The sequence below is a fragment of the Scyliorhinus torazame genome, chromosome 30, assembly GCF_047496885.1.
Source record: "Scyliorhinus torazame isolate Kashiwa2021f chromosome 30, sScyTor2.1, whole genome shotgun sequence".
NCBI classification, from domain to species: domain Eukaryota; kingdom Metazoa; phylum Chordata; class Chondrichthyes; order Carcharhiniformes; family Scyliorhinidae; genus Scyliorhinus; species Scyliorhinus torazame.
In genome coordinates, this window is record NC_092736.1 from 21,200,952 (window position 1) to 21,218,106 (window position 17,155).

General features: G+C 49.2%; 1 protein-coding gene across 3 annotated transcripts in view; it reads right to left on the reverse strand.

Moving 5' to 3' along the window:
• Positions 1-16,381, reverse strand: part of LOC140404415 (uncharacterized) — a 61,804-nt gene extending 45,423 nt beyond the window's left edge. Inside the window, exons 1-4 of one of the 3 annotated variants that reach the window (XM_072492928.1) lie at positions 16,258-16,381; positions 7,810-7,843; positions 5,665-5,735; positions 717-3,625 (exon numbers count right to left, since the gene is read on the reverse strand). In XM_072492928.1, the coding sequence (XP_072349029.1) occupies positions 717-3,625; positions 5,665-5,704 (2,949 nt within the window). In that variant the 5' untranslated portion in view covers positions 5,705-5,735; positions 7,810-7,843; positions 16,258-16,381. Of the gene's footprint in view, positions 1-716; positions 3,626-5,664; positions 5,736-7,809; positions 7,936-7,996; positions 8,119-16,257 lie in introns of those variants that run through there. The other 2 variants (XM_072492931.1, XM_072492929.1) reach the window with 2 other exon arrangements.
• Positions 16,382-17,155: the final 774 nt, after the last annotated feature.

Here is a 17,155-nt window from a genome sequence, read left to right on the forward strand (position 1 = left end):
CGCATTCAAATAATTAAAACCTAAAACAGGCCTGACAGCATCTGTGGGGAGAGGGGCGGGACTGACGTTTCAGATTGATGCTGAAAACATTGAGGAAGGTTTAGCCCCAAATATGGGGGAGGGGAAGGAGGAGGGTTGGTATGGAATTTTGTCTCGCCTACCACTGTATCCTTTGCCCACCACCACCCAAATGTGTCAAACAAACAATGTTTGTTTCTTTCTCTTCTTTTGGGGATCCAAACCTAGCATGGCAAAATGCGATGTCAACACCCCCCCCCCCCCCCCCCCCCCCCCCACACACACACATTCAGTTACAGCCTGTTAAGTGCCTTAGTTACAAAGTACTAGCGACGAGAAAACTCTGAAGTGAGTTTCTGAAGTCACTTTCTCCAAATTCCATCATTAGCTAGTGGACAAAGGACTGCTATTCATTTACTAACGGCCACCAAAAGTGTTAAATGAAGCCCATTGCCTACTTGAATCCGTCAAGTAAGACAATTGAAAAGCCAACTGAAGCTATTGATTAGAGGCCGACTAGCGCTATCAATTCAAGCTGCAGATCCCCTTCATTTACAAAACTCTACCAGCTAAATTGCATCACTTTATATGAAAGATAAAATAGAGTAAATTAAAAGCCTTCACTAAATTGTAACATATTAGAATATAAATTTATCAATATGAATACAAATAGGTTGCTAGAGAACATAAAGACTTACTGCGTTTTCTAGACTAGTTGCCAAGTTTCTGAATCCAGGCGTGCTAGAATCGTCTAAGTCGTCCGTAAAGTTTTTCATGATGCTGAATTCCAGTCGTCTGCTCTGAGGAGGAATAGCTTTTGTGGTGGTCGGGATGGAGGTCGTGGATGCGACTGACATTGTCGACTGTGTAGGGGTTGTTGTTGTTGTTGTTGTTGTTGGTGACATTGTTGTTTCTGGGGTTGTTGTGGGTGATGTTGTTCCTGGGGTTGTTGTTGGTGACATTGTTGTTTCTGGGGTTGTTGTGGGTGATGTTGTTGTTTCTGGGGTTGCTGTGGGTGATGTTGTTGTTTCTGGGGTTGTTGTGGGTGATGTTGTTCCTGGGGTTGTTGTGGGTGATGTTGTTGTTTCTGGAGTTGTTGTGGGTGATGTTGTTGTTTCTGGGGTTGTTGTTGGTGACATTGTTGTTTCTGGGGTTGTTGTGGGTGATGTTGTTGTTTCTGGGGTTGTTGTTGGTGATGTTGTTGTTTCTGGGATTGTTGTTGGTGACATTGTTGTTTCTGGGGTTGTTGTGGGTGATGTTGTTCCTGGGGTTGTTGTTGGTGATGTTGTTCCTGGGGTTGTTGTGGGTGATGTTGTTTCTGGGGTTGTTGTTGGTGATGTTGTTGTTTCTGGGATTGTTGTTGGTGACATTGTTGTTTCTGGGGTTGTTGTGGGTGATGTTGTTGTTTCTGGGGTTGTTGTTGGTGATGTTGTTGTTTCTGGGGTTGTTGTGGGTGATGTTATTTCTGGGGTTGTTGTGGGTGATGTTGTTGTTTCTGGAGTTCCTGTGGGTGATGTTGTTGTCCCTGGGGTTGTTGTGGGTGATGTTGTTGTTTCTGGAGTTCCTGTGGGTGATGTTGTTGTTTCTGGAGTTCCTGTGGGTGATGTTGTTGTTTCTGGGGTTGTTGTGGGTGATGTTGTTGTTTCTGGAGTTGCTGTGGGTGATGTTGTTGTTTCTGGGGTTGTTGTTGGTGATGTTGTTGTTTCTGGAGTTGCTGTGGGTGATGTTGTTGTTTCTGGGGTTGTTGTTGGTGATGTTGTTGTTTCTGGAGTTGCTGTGGGTGATGTTGTTGTTTCTGGAGTTGTTGTGGGTGATGTTGTTGTTTCTGGAGTTCCTGTGGGTGATGTTGTTGTTTCTGGGGTTGTTGTGGGTGATGTTGTTGTTTCTGGAGTTGTTGTGGGTGATGTTGTTGTTTCTGGAGTTCCTGTGGGTGATGTTGTTGTTTCTGGAGTTGTTGTGGGTGATGTTGTTGTTTCTGGAGTTGTTGTTGGTGATGTTGTTGTTTCTGGAGTTGTTGTGGGTGATGTTGTTGTTTCTGGAGTTGTTGTGGGTGATGTTGTTGTTTCTGGAGTTGCTGTGGGTGATGTTGTTGTTTCTGGAGTTGTTGTGGGTGATGTTGTTGTTTCTGGGGTTGTTGTGGGTGTTGTTGTTCCTGGGGTTGTTGTTGGTGATGTTGTTGTTTCTGGGGTTGTTGTGGGTGATGTTGTTGTTTCTGGAGTTGCTGTGGGTGATGTTGTTGTTTCTGGAGTTGTTGTGGGTGATGTTGTTGTTTCTGGGGTTGTTGTGGGTGTTGTTGTTTCTGGGGTTGTTGTTGGTGATGTTGTTGTTTCTGGGGTTGTTGTGGGTGATGTTGTTGTTTCTGGGGTTGTTGTGGGTGTTGTTGTTCCTGGGGTTGTTGTTGGTGATGTTGTTCCTGGGGTTGTTGTGGGTGATGTTGTTGTTCCTGGGGTTGTTGTGGGTGATGTTGTTCCTGGGGTTGTTGTGGGTGATGTTGTTGTTTCTGGGGTTGTTGTTGGTGACATTGTTGTTTCTGGGGTTGTTGTGGGTGATGTTGTTCCTGGGGTTGTTGTGGGTGATGTTGTTGTTCCTGGGGTTGTTGTGGGTGATGTTGTTCCTGGGGTTGTTGTGGGTGATGTTGTTCCTGGGGTTGTTGTGGGTGATGTTGTTGTTTCTGGGGTTGTTGTGGGTGATGTTGTTGTTTCTGGGGTTGTTGTTGGTGACATTGTTGTTTCTGGGGTTGTTGTGGGTGATGTTGTTCCTGGGGTTGTTGTGGGTGATGTTGTTGTTTCTGGGGTTGTTGTTGGTGATGTTGTTGTTTCTGGGGTTGTTGTTGGTGACATTGTTGTTTCTGGGGTTGTTGTGGGTGATGTTGTTGTTTCTGGAGTTGCTGTGGGTGATGTTGTTGTTTCTGGGGTTGTTGTGGGTGATGTTGTTGTTTCTGGGGTTGTTGTGGGTGATGTTGTTGTTTCTGGGGTTGTTGTGGGTGATGTTGTTGTTTCTGGGGTTGTTGTGGGTGATGTTGTTGTTTCTGGGGTTGTTGTGGGTGATGTTGTTGTTTCTGGAGTTGTTGTGGGTGATGTTGTTGTTTCTGGAGTTGTTGTGGGTGATGTTGTTGTTTCTGGAGTTGCTGTGGGTGATGTTGTTGTTTCTGGGGTTGTTGTGGGTGATGTTGTTCCTGGGGTTGTTGTGGGTGATGTTGTTTCTGGGGTTGTTGTTGGTGATGTTGTTGTTTCTGGGGTTGTTGTGGGTGATGTTGTTCCTGGGGTTGTTGTGGGTGATGTTGTTGTTTCTGGGGTTGTTGTGGGTGATGTTGTTGTTTCTGGGGTTGTTGTGGGTGATGTTGTTGTTTCTGGAGTTGCTGTGGGTGATGTTGTTGTTTCTGGGGTTGTTGTGGGTGATGTTGTTCCTGGGGTTGTTGTGGGTGATGTTGTTTCTGGGGTTGTTGTTGGTGATGTTGTTGTTTCTGGGGTTGTTGTTGGTGATGTTGTTGTTTCTGGGGTTGTTGTGGGTGATGTTGTTGTTTCTGGGGTTGTTGTTTCTGTGGTTGAGCTTTGTGCCACAGTGGCCGCTGTTGTGCTCTCAGTGCTGCCCACCTTCATCATGGTGCCTGTTGGAAAACCATTTTGTACATGTTGATTTAATTTACCAACTGGGTCATGCAACACAATCATTGGTCCAAATCACCCAATCAGATTTGATGCTGGGGTGGTCACCATTGTCAGAATTGACCTCTACTCGCAAACTATTCATCCAGTTGCCACCGTCTAGAATAGAGGAATAGAGGGATACGGACCCAGGAAGTGTAGAAGATTGTAGTTTAGTCGGGCAGCATGGTCGGCACGGGCTTGGAGTGCCGAAGGGCCTGTTCCTGTGCTGTACCTTTCTTTGTTCTTTGTTCTTTTGTTCTTGTCTATCTGGCTCGAGCAGCCATGCTTCTAGTGCAGCAAAATGCACGCGGAGCACCGGGGAACAGAGCAATGCAGAGGGCACGTCCAATTTCTGTGACATTTCAGGGAAGTTTTAGAGATTTCAGTGAGTGGGTGAGTAAGTGAGTGATTGAGTGAGTGGATGAGTGAGTGAGTGAGTGGATGAGTGAGTGAGTGAGTGGATGATTCAGTGAGTGGATGAGTGAGTGGATGAGTGAGTGAGCGAGTGTGTGAGTGAGGTGAATGAGTGTGAGTGAATGGGCGAGTGAGTAAGTGAATGAATGAAAGCGAGCAGTTTATGGGGAAGCAAATGGATTTATGTTCTCTCTTTCACAAATCTCCCGCTGATCTATGGGCTCTCTCTGGCTGGGACATTAATTGGGTTAGGTTGGGGGGGGCTAGCCAATACAGGGGATGGTCAGGTCAGGGGGGTTAGGAGGGCAGGTGGGGTAGTTGAGTCACTGTTAGTCAGATTAGGGGGATTGTTGGGGGGTGGGGGGGGGGGGGGGTTTAGTTCGGTCAGTGGCCAGTCAGGTCGGTGAGGTTTAGAAGGTAGAGGATGAAAGGCTTAGTCAGGTCAGGGGTTAGTCAGGTCGAGGGAGGATTCAGTTGAGCCAGGGGCAAATAGAGTAAAGAGATCGGGAGTCAGACTCTGCTGCATGTCACCCGCGAGAAAGGCTTCAACCTCAACGCTAGGCCGAAAGAATTAAGCAGGTGGTGACGTACCCTGATGGCATGGCTTTGGACTGCGGCACCCTAAACATCAAGGTGGACCAGCAGGAGGCAACTGCAGATCGATGCCTAACTTGCAGAAGTTGGGGGTAATCCTGAGAGATGGGTGTAGGTTAATGACACTGCTGAGTGAGAGGGAGAGTTCGGTTGGACTCTGTGAATGGCTGATTGAATCTGTGGAGAGCCTGTTTTGAGGCTATTAATTCGGTACAGGGAGATCTCGAGGGTTTCGAGCTGGCCAAAATTTCATTAGGTAACCCAAAAGCAATATGATGCATCTGTATACTCCGTTGCTGCTGGGCGGGACGGTCATGCTGACTAACCTGAAAACCTCTTGACCTCTTGGCTCAGGCATTAGAACCTTTCAACACCTCGTCGAGGGGCAAGGTTGAGAAGGAGGAGCTTTCAAGGATAACCTGAGCTGGTACTGGAATTGAGCCCAAGCTATTGGCATCACTCCGCGTCATGGACCAGCCGCCCTGCCAACCGAGCTAACTTACCCCCAACCACCCATGGCCTATGATCAATAAACTTGGGAGAAAGTGAATTTATTAAAAACGCCAGTGTCAATATTCAAGCAATAAACTGAATTATGCTAAATGCTCAATCCGATTAGGAAAATAATAACAGAAATTGTTTGTTCAACCGGATAAACATGGGGATGACGGTAGGATCAAGAGTAACGATTGCAATCGGAAGACATTGGTCATTATTAATTCCCTAACAGCTCCAACACCCGCTGCTCCAGGCTGTATTGATGTAGGGTGGGATTTCTGCCCACGGCATGTTTTCTAGTGTCGCCGATGTCAACGGCTTTTCCCGTGGCTTGCACCCCTCCCACGCCAGGGAGCCCGTCAAGGAGGGGCGCCATGGTTGGGACCAGAGGGAAGGAGCAAAACATTTCGGAATAAACTTCGCAAACTCCAGAATTGATTTGTTCCACTTTCATGCATTTTAATCGATTCATTGTACAGAATTGTTTTCTTACTTGTGACCAACAGCAGGAGGAGTGACTTTAGGAGGCCCATGGTCCAGTCTTTGGGTTAACGCACGGAATTTCTGGAACACAACAAAGAACGCCATTTTAGTATTTGCATGGTCCCATCGCCCATTATCCCCACTGAACACCATTTCTGCAATTCCTACAGTGCAGAAAGAGGCCATTCGGCCCATCGAGTCTGCACCGACCCTCTGAAAGAGCACCCGACCTAGGCCCACTCCCTTGCAACCGCGTAACCCCACCTACCCTTTGGACACCAAGGGGCAATTTATCGTGACCAATCCACCTAACCTGCACATCTTTGGACTGCGGGAGGAAACTGGAGCACCCGGAGGAAACCCACGCAGCCACGGGGAGAACGTGCAGTCTCCGCACTGACAGCCACCGAAGGTCGGAATCGTACCCGGGTCTGTGGCGCTGTGAGGCAGCAGTGCTAACCATTGTGCCGCCCCGATTTCTGAACAGACGATATTATCTTGCCACAAAAATGTCATTCCCCAAAACAATAGTGCGATAAGCGATTTCTTTAGGAACAGCGATTTATTTTCTAACTCCTGTTCTATATTCCCTGACTGCCCAGAAAAGGGTAGCACTTCGGCACGAGCAAATGGGTTGACAATTTAGGTGAGGGCTTTTCGCCAGCTCCTGAGGGGGCTCTGAAACCAAGTCAATGCCAGAACAGCAATCTGACGTGGGGTCTTCCAGGCCGGGCAGGTTAAGTGGCATTCCAGGCATTGCGCTCTTTAACCTCACGGTCACTGGTGCACGGCTGCCCCTCTGATCAATAAAGTAAAGCCAACTGACCCAACAGCGAACAGAATCACGCAAAGCAAAGCTTCCCCCATCCCCACTTTCCCCCTGCGATTCATAATCCGAGCATTTAACTGCACTCTTTGCAATATTTCCTCAGATTTGCAGAAACCCTTTACTGTTTTTGTACAGAATCTGCTCTGCATTAGACATATTCCAGTATTAGAGCTCCACCCAGGAGCACGGAAATATATTTCAAAGCAGGCAATCCGAAATGAGCTTTAACAACTCACTGCTTTAGAAATTCACCTCACAATACTCCAACACAGCAGCAAATTCATCCATTTCCAACTTTGCCAACCAGTGCAAAGTGCTTTACAAAAGTACGGTATACCCATAGCACCTTAGAGAAACTCACTGCTATGTCTTCAAAAAATGTTACAGCGGGAATACAGCATAATAATAATCTTTATTGTCACAAGTAGGCTTACATTAACACTGCAATGAAGTTACTGTGAAAAGCCCCTAGTCGCCACACTCCGGCGCCTGTTCGGGTACACTGAGGGAGAATTCTGAATGTCCAATTCACCTAACAAGCACATCTTTCAGGGCTTGTGGGAGGAAACTGGAGCACCCGGAGGAAACCCACACAGACACGGGGGGGAACGTGCAAACTCCACACACACGGTGACCCAAGCCGGGAATCGAACCTGGGACCCTGGGGCTGTTAAGCAACAGTGCTACCCACTGTGCTACCGTGCCGCCCTGAGTTTACAAACAGCCCCACCAAGAACACAATGACAAATCTTTAAAAATGCATCATCGCGCGAACTTCTTTTCTTCCCCCCCCCCCCCTTTTGGGGAATAACGGGGGAAGGATTCCCGAACCGATTATCAGCCCGTTGAGCGTTCCTCCTGTAGCCGACGAGTCCTGGCGTTGGACTCGAACCGGTGACTCCTGGAGCAGAGGTCGGGGCACTACAACTGTGCCACAAGACCTCCCCACGCAATGTCGAATCATAGGCGGGATTCTCCGTCCCGCCAGCCAGCCAGTGGGGTTCCCCATTGTGGGCACCCCCAAGCCGTTGGCGGATGAGTGCGCTGCCGTGAAACGGGGAATCCTGCCAACGGAAAATCCAGCCCCATGTGTATTACCGCATTGACTTAATGTACATTATTCTCTCAAGCGGTACAAAATTCTAACATCGCGTTGGGCATGTATCCTCAATGAAAGTATACCCTGTCGATATTTGGTTGATTATTAAATCATGATTCATTTCAATTTAGCCAGAACAAAACATATCGGTAAGTTGATATTGAAAAACTTTTTTTTAAATTCCAATAGGGCGTTAATGGAGAAAATGTACAAAAAGCGTCTCTTACCGAAATAGGCGAAATCCTTTTCAGAGGTCCAATTCTGTGGAATGAGAAGCAACAGGGCAGAGTTAGGAATAGATCTCCTGAGTTACCTCTCAGAGTGATACCTGTTCCTCTGCACAGGCAGAGTTATTATTTGCCCAGTTACAAACAGGTGTTGTTGCGTCATGTTTCAAGTTTCATGACGCCTTACCCTTTTGGTCTTTTGATTCTGGGTCTTGCAGGTGAGAAGCGGTGGAACGCCTTAGCCAAACTGGTCTCACCAGTCCTTAAAGTCGACTGACTGCATTTTTCTTAGTGACTGCCCGATTCTTGAAAGAATACTCATTTTCTCCTTCCTCCTTAATCAGGTCTCCCACCAGTCCGAAGGAAGAGGGGGGGGGGGGGCGGGGGGGAGGGAAGGGCTTTCAAGCCCCCTTCAACTCAGCCATTGGAAAATGTGTGGAATGGATGTTAACCTTCCGACCTCTGACCTCCACCCCCACCACCCCCACTCAAGCCATTTGGAGTAGCTCCTCGTGCTTTTTTTCTTCTCCGTTGCTTTGTTTGGATTAACCCTCCCCCCGCAAAATCGGCCAATTCCTCACTCCAGTGAAATAGGAGCGGAAACTGTGAGAAACATTCAGTTGAGGGGAAAGCGAGGCTTTTAGGCCAGTGAACCTTCACCGTGGCACAATGGGGGCTGACAAATTGCTCCCTCTCGCCGCACGGGCCGCTCGATTCTCTGTCTGTTCTCAGCCCTTCTCTGTTCTTGTTTCAGAATCATGGGCGCCTGCCCATTGCGAGGTGACGTTTGATAGCTGTGCCAAATGTATGGAAGAAAGAAGGCGGGAGCGGTTGGGGGGGGATGTCCAATTCCCTTCTTTGAAAGAGTGCCAACCTGAGGGGGGCAGGTGATGTGCATTTCGCAGAATCTACAGTGCAGAAGGAGGCCATTCGGCCCATCGGGTCTGCACCGCCCTGGGAAAGAGCACCCTACTTAAGCCCATGCCTCCACCCTAATCCACCTAACCTGCACATCTTTGGACTGTGGGAGGAAACCGGAGCACCCGGAGGAAACCCACGCAGACACGGGGAGAACATGCAGACTCCGCACAGACAGTGACCCGAGGCTGGAATTGAGCCCGAAACCCTGGAGCTGTGAGGCAGCAGTGCTAACCACTGTGCTACAGTAAATGATACCTCGCCGTGATATCTGATCTGAAAGATGGTGGCCAGGATTCTCCATTTCAGGGACTATGTCACCATGCCGTCGTGAAAACTATGGGCCGGGTCCGAGAATCGCCGCCGGGCCGTGCGAATCGCGCCACGCCACCCTGGCGCAGAGCGGAGTATCGGCGCCATTGGCGCCGGCGTGGTTGGCGCGGCGCCGATCGTGGGCCGGCCTCTCTGGTTGGGGGCCCCCTTTACTACGCCCGGCCGTCCTGTGCCATGTTGCGTCGGGGCCGGCGCGTTGAAGGAGGCAACTGCGCATGCGCGGAGACCGCGACACACAGTTCACACCGGGACCGGCAGCTGGAGCGGTGTGAACTGCTCCAGCGCCATGCTGGCCCCCTGTAGGGGACAGAATTAGGCCTGGGAGCGGCCCGTTCACGCCATCGTAAAACGCGACGGCGTTTACGAAGGCGTGGACACTCTGCCGCGGGATGGGAGAATCCCGCCCATTGTCTTTTACCCCAGAAAAACTGGCGTCAAAAGGCCACAGATTCACAGCCCTGCAGGGGACTAGCAGGGAGCCGTCGAGGAGCTCGCCGCTCCAGCTGCGATACGGCGCTCCGCACGTCCGGGCTGGAGACTGCCGCATGCACACGGCGGCAGCGTCCAGTGGCCACGCCGTGCTCCATGGCGGACTCCCCCGCGGACCTGGACCGCGATTTCGGCGTCGGGGCACGGAGAATCCAGCCCGGTATCTTTGGCAGTGTTGCATCCCCTTGGTGTTGCCTTTGAGCATCAGCCCAGCTTTTGGGCTGTTGGGGTGGGATTGGAGCCCCCTGCTCTCCTGGTTTACTAGGCACAGATCGCGCTCAATTGAATAATAATGATAATCTTTATTGTCACAAGTAGGCTCACATTAACACTGCAATGAAGTTACTGTGAAAATCCCCTCGTCGCCACATTCCGGCGCCTGTTCGGGTACACAGAGGGAGAATTTCAGAATGTCCAAATTACCTAACAAGCACGTCTTTCGGGACTTGTGGGAGGAAACCGGAGCACCCGGAGGAAACCCACGCAGACACTGGGAGAACGTGCAGACTCCGCACAGACAGTGACCCAAGCCGGGAATTGAATCTGGGACCCTGGAGCTGTGAGAATGGGCAGCTAGTGCTCAGACATTAAGAATGGCAACTAACCAATGTATTTGAGGACAGCTGAGTCATGCTGGGATGAATTTGCTCCTTTAGATAAAGAGAGGAGGGAGGGAAATTGGAGAGGGAAAATACTGAATAAAATAGCACTGTAAAATAGCACTTTTTGGATAGTCAGTGGCTTTTATTGGATAGTCAGAGGCTTTTTCCCAGGGTAGAGGGGTCTACAATCCTTGTCTTGGACTATTGCTTATCTCCATGCACCGTCCTCTTTCATACCGAGGACTATGTGTTTGGATGCCCATCTAACTGATTCAGGAACCGGATGTGTGATTCAGTCCATTTAGGGGGTCCGTGTGCCGTGGAAACGTGCCTCTTTTTACATGCGTGTTATAATCTGGAGCTTCACTGCTTTCTATTTCTCTCTTAGTATAAATATTTCCCACTTTCTCAGTCTGTTAGCTTTGACAAAGAGGTCATCGGACTCGAAAAGTCAGCTCTTTTCTCTCCCTACAGATAGAACATAGAACAGTACAGCACAGAACAGGCCCTTCGGCCCTCGATGTTGTGCCGAGCTTTGTCCGAAACCAAGATCAAGCTATCCCACTCCCTGTCATTCTGGTGTGCTCCATGTGCCTATCCAATAACCGCTTGAAAGTTCCTAAAGTGTCCGACTCCACTATCACAGCAGGCAGCCCATTCCACACCCTAACCACTCTCTGAGTAAAGAACCTACCTCGGACATCCCTCCTATATCTCCCACCCTGAATCTTATAGTTATGCCCCCTTGTAACAGCTACATCCACCCGAGGAAATAGTCTCTGAACGTCCACTCTGTCTATCCCCCTCATCATCTTATAAACCTCTATTAAGTCGCCTCTCATCCTCCTCCGCTCCAAAGAGAAAAGCCCTGTATGACTTGCTGAGATTTTCCAGCATTTTCTCTTTCGTTTATAATCTGGAGCTATGGATAGTGACGGCCGAGACTCCAATCTATTTTCCAGTTTCTTTCCATCACGCGGCTATCCAGGAATCTCTCCCACTCTTGCCACCTGCCATTGGGATGTGTTGGAAGGATCAGCAGGTTGATACTCAACCAGCTTGGGAACAATGTGAACACACCTTCCTTAAGTCCTGGGGAGAAACTTGAGCCCTGAGCCTCTGGCCCAGAGGCAGATACGCGACCCACTTTACTACAAGCCTTTCTCAAGAACTGGACAGGACAAAAGTTAACAAAGGGTAGGAATAATAGTAAATCTTAAAAGTGCTTGCAAATGGACCTATTTTCAAATCCGATTGCAATGTACGTTACAAAATGACATTGATACCTTGCTCGCTAATCGGATTAATCTGATGGTATTGTTTATTTGTACAAGTTCTCTGCCTTCACTGGGGTGTATGTCTCCAATATATTATATTGTTGTCACACACAATAGTTAAACGGGCTCAACCCTTTCAGTTTACACAAAGACTTGTAGAGCTGCTTTCATGGTACGTAAGACCTGTGTCTTGCGAATCGACTCTTTAAGTGGCTAATTTCTTAAGAGCAATTGGCATTGTTGATAACCCATCAACTTCCGAACACAGAATTTCCCACTGTAACGTGGAAGTGAAGCTGCTGGGATTCTCGGAGGCCACCAGCTGAGGAAGGGCCCCCTCTCCCGCACCACCACACCACCACCACCCGTCTCCCACAGGGAGATTTACCGTCAGTACTTGCGAGACTTGTGGGCCAGGATCACAAAAGAAAACAACAACTTGCGCCTCCAACGGAGTCAGACGTTCCGAGCAACATTGTTGAGACATGAGAGGCGGTATTCTCCCCCCCACCCTGGCCGGGTGGGAGAATCGCCGGGGCGCCGCGCGAATCGTGCCACGCCGCCCCGACCCCCGCACGCGATTCTCCCCCCCCCCCCCTCCGAAACCAGTGCCGCGCGAATCGTGCACGGCCGCTCGGAGAATCGACGCAAACGGCGAGCGCCGATTCTCCGGCCCAGATGAACCGAGCGGCTGCGCGTAAACGGCCTGGTCCCACCGGGGCCGTCCACACCTGGTCGTTGCTGGCGGGTACTCGTTGCGAAGGCTTGGGGGGGGGCGGCCTGTGGGGGGAGGAGGGGGGCTCCGTTCCCGGGGGGGGGGGGGGCCTCTGGAGTGGTCTGGTACGCGATCGGGACCAACCGATCGGCAGGCCGGCCTCTCTGTCGGCGGGCCTCCTTTGTTCCGCCGGCGAGCCTGGATCCATCCGCCATGTTTGTGCGGGGCGGCCTGGGGCAGTACGGCCACCGCGCGTGCGCTAGTTGGCCTAGGCCCAACTGTGCATGCGCTGGACCCAAGGCGGTTCGTCTTTTACGAGGCGGCGGGTCTCTGATGCCGCGCCGATGTCCCGCCCCCGTAGATCGCGCGACGCCCCTACTAGCCCCACGGAGGGGGGAGAATAGGGGTCTGGGAACGGGTGCCGACGCCGGAGTAAAACACTCCGGTTTTTACTCCGGCATCGGCACTTAGACTCCCGCTGGGAGAATCCCGCCTGAGAACAGGTGGCCTGGCGAATCAGGGAGAGTCCAAGGGAATTTCACATGCTTAGGACCATGTCAGAGAAAGATGGGGCCACCAATGTTGGAGGGAAGGCGATCGGGGATCTGCGAGAGGTAAGATTCCGAGGAGCGCGGAGACCTTGGAGATCTAGAGGTTACAGAGATAGGGCAGGTCGGGGCCATGAAGGAATGTGAAGACAAAGATATGAATTTTAAAATTGGGACATTGTTGGACCAGTAGCCAATGTTGGTCAGCGAGTACAGATGGCATCCAAAGTTATTTTGAATGTCCTTGTAGGATTCCTGACTTTTAGGGATAGCAATAACCGGTGCTTGTGTGCGTACAGAAGACACAGAGACAGCAGATAGATGGATTGCGGTAGGCTCTGCTGTCTCTCTGGTTTGAAGCTTTCATTATCAGTAAGAATGGTCACAAGGTGATGTGGTGAGAGAGAGAGAATTTTATAGGGCATTACAGGAATGAGCAGGAGAGTGGGATTTTGTTTTTATCCCTCTAACTGAATTCTCTTTACCTGTCCTACAAACGTTGAAGGCTGCGCACAATCTTTTAAAGATCCACCAGCTCTGTTAGCACAGGAAGGACAAGGCGCACACAATAGTCTGGAATCAGGGCAGCAAGTCCCACTGGTGGGATTAAGCGACTGGAGGAGGTTGCTTAAATAGGATGGGCAGCTTAATTGGGGAAGAATTTTGAAATCCTTTGAGCTGCACAATTAAATGATGTCACGGCCTCGATTCATTCGGGCACAGGGAGTTTTTGGAATTGTGCAAGGTTGGGGGTTGCTGACTCAGTCGGTGGTGCAGTTGCCTCTGAGTCACAAGGCCATGGGTTCAAGTCCCACTCCAGAAACCTGAATGTATAGATAATTGATGGACTGAAAAATCCTCATGCCAGCGGGTTTCCAATAGCGATGACAATGGGGGCAAAACAAGCAATTATAATTGACGGCACAGTTAAAGAGTATCACTAAAATAAACACTAACGCCATTTCAGTGCACAAATAATTGCAATTTGTTGCAAAATGCAAACCTCCTTAGTTTACAGAACAAAAATGGAAGGTCACCTGCACCTCTGCTAACTCTCAAGTGCAGTGCTACACTGTCAGAGGAGCTGTCTTTCACTTGAGATGATAAACCCAGGCTCACTCATTTTTATGCAGTGAATCAAAGATCTTCTCCCTTGTGTCTTTGACTAATAAACAGACAATCTGGCCAACAGAGGCTCCACTTCATAAGAACTAGCAGCAGGAGGAGGCCATTCAGTCTCTCGAGGCTCCTCCGCCATTCAATACGATCGCGGCTGCTCTCCTCTCGGCCTCAACTCCACTCTCCCGCCCGTTCCCCATAACCCATCAACCCATGAAAAATCTGTGTATCTCCTCCTTAAATTTACTCAATGTCCCAACATCCACAGCACTCTGGGGTAGCGAATTTCCTAGGTGCACGACCCTTTGCGAGAAGTAGTTTCTCCTCATCTCTGTGTTAATTCTGCTGGCTCATTCCAGATTTCCCCACAAGAGACAATATCCAATCTATGCCTGCTTTATCCATACCTTTTATCGCCTTGTATACCTCAATTTGATCTCCCCTCATTCTTCGAAACTCGAGAGAGTATAGGCCGAAACTGCTCAATCTCTCTTTATATTACAAACCCCTCCTCTCTGGAATCAACCCAGTGAACCTCCTCTGAACTGCCTCCAATGCCACTACATCCCTCCTCAAATATGGGGACCAAAACTGTGCACAATACTCCAGGTGCAGCCTCACCAATGCCTTGTACAGTTGCATCAACACTTCCTTACCTTTATACTCTATCCCTTTAGTTCTAGAAGCCAAAATTCATAGGGGCTGGTTTAGCACATTCTGCTAAACATCTGGCTTGTAATGCAGAACAATGGCAGCAGCACGGTTCAATTCCCATACCAGCCTCCCCGAACAGGCGCCGGATTGTGGCGACTCGGGGCTGTTCATCGTAACTTAATTGAAGCCTTCTTGTGACAATAACCCTTCAACCCATTATAAAATTCCATTTGCCTTCCTTATTACCTGCTTTACCTGCAAGCTAGTTTTCTGCAATTCATGCACTCGGACACCCAGATCCCTCTGCACTGAGGCACTCTGAAATTTCTCTTCATCTAGATAATAAGTTGCCTTTCCATTTTCCCCACCTAAATGGATAACCTCACATTTATCCACATTAAGCTCCATCTGCCACATTATGGCCCACTTACCTAACCTTTTAAAAAAAAATTAATTGAGAGTACCCAATTCTTCTTTTCCAACTAAGGGGCACTTTAGCGTGGCCTATCCACCTACCCTGCACATCTTTGGGTTGTGCGAGGATGAGTGGCTGGGAAGGCTGAGGAAGAACAATTATTTCCTGATAATAGCAGATTTCTGGGCAACAGAACAAAGAACAAAGAACAAAGAAATGTACAGCACAGGAACAGGCCCTTCGGCCCTCCAAGCCCGTGCCGACCATACTGCCCGACTAAACTACAATCTTCTACACTTCCTGGGTCCGTATCCTTCTATTCCCATCCTATTCATATATTTGTCAAGATGCCCCTTAAATGTCCCTATCGTCCCTGCCTCCACTACCTCCTCCGGTAGTGAGTTCCAGGCACAGGCTGGACATTCTCGAGGTCGCACTCTTAGAATCATAGAATTTACAGTGCAGAAGGAGGCCATTCGGCTCTTGGAAAGAGCATTCTACCCAAGCCCACACCTCCACCCTATCCCCATAACCCAGTAACTCCACCCAACACTAAGGGCAATATTGGACACTAAGGGCAATTTATCACGGCCAATCCACCTAACCAGCACATCTTTGGACTGTGGGAGGAAACCGGAGCACCCGGAGGAAACCCACGCAGACACGGGGAGAACGTGCAGACTCCGCACCGACAGCGACCCAAGCCGGGAATCGAACCTGGGACCCTGGAGCTGTGAAGCAATTGTGCTAACCACTCTTGACTGATCTTTGCTCATTGCACTGTGAGGCAGACATAAAGCATTCAACACGAGACGGTGAATACAATAGAAATAGAAAGTCCGGCATTTATGCAGCACCTTCCCTTTTTTCATTCAGTTAAAGACAGCTCTAGTGCTGTTGAAGTTAGTGCTCAGTGTGAGACACAGTCCAGTCTCAATCGCAGGAAACCAAACCAAACAGAAATTGTTTCAATTTGCCTTTTGCCTAGCACAACTACAGTGCTTAAGAACTTTTACTGCTGTGGTTCCTGGCACATAACATTCGCCAGCACAACGCCAGAGACAAAGAGAAAATACACCTGCTTTCAATGTAGCTTCCACAGTCAGAAATGCCTGCGTCAATGAATCGCTCTCAAAGTGCCACCTCGTTGCATTTTGAGCACATTCCATTACTGATGAGCCACACGGTTTTAAACAAATAATTTCCCAAGCAACTTGCCCAACTTATACATCACTGCACTAATTCATTTACAAAAAGAATTTACTCTAGAAGTCATCTCCCCCTCCCGCCGCCCCCCACCACACCACAATAAATGCTTGCAAATGGTCTGCACCTAGCAAATCAAATGTTTTTTAAAAATGGCACAATTGGTAAATACCTCTTCGAACAATGTTCGCTCCTTATTCCTGGGTGGAGAACTGAGCTAATTCATCTCCTCTCATATTTATTTGTCCATGCCCGTGTGTTTGTGTGGGGGTGTCAGATTTCAAGTGACGTCCCCATTCACGCACCTTGAGGCTATTGTTTTGGTCTTAAGTGTCTTTGGGAATTGAGGCACCGTTTATTTATTTAGTATAGTCACCCCTTTCCCTTTGCTCCTCCCTCCCTTCGTTCTGTCACTCGATTTTTTATTTTTTTTTCAAATTCATTCCCCTTGAAAGGAAAATGACCTGGTCAGCATTTCAATGTGAAAAAGCGTGTCTTTTACATGACCCAAGTTTATCTATTTCTTCCAGCCAACATACACCCCGGGTCACCAGTAGCTATTTTTGAGGCGTTGGCTACACAACACTGACAAAGAAGCAACAGCTATGTGAAGGTATGTTGCTGAACTGGAAATGCATTTCTCAATCCAAATCCTTGTTGGTAACCAGTTGCTTACGCACCCTCATAAATATGCATGCATGGGTCAAAAAACATCAATGTGCAATTTTTCTAAATGTTCTTTATCAGGCAACGCCTAAATGCAACGAAAGTATGTCCAACCACACACACACACACATGTGGGGGTCCTCACGCGAGCCTGCCTCCCATCAATTGGCTCTGCCTACACCTCCCACTGCCTTGGGAAAGCGGGCAGCATAATCAAAGACCCCTTACTTACCTTTACAAATGCACCATAGAAAGCATCCTATCTGGCTGCATCACAGCCTGGTATGGCAACTGCTCGGCCCAGGACCACGAGAACCTTCCAAGAGTCGTGAACACCGCCCAGTCCATCACACAAACCTGCCTCCCATCCATTGACTCCATCTACACCTCCCTCTGCCTGGGGA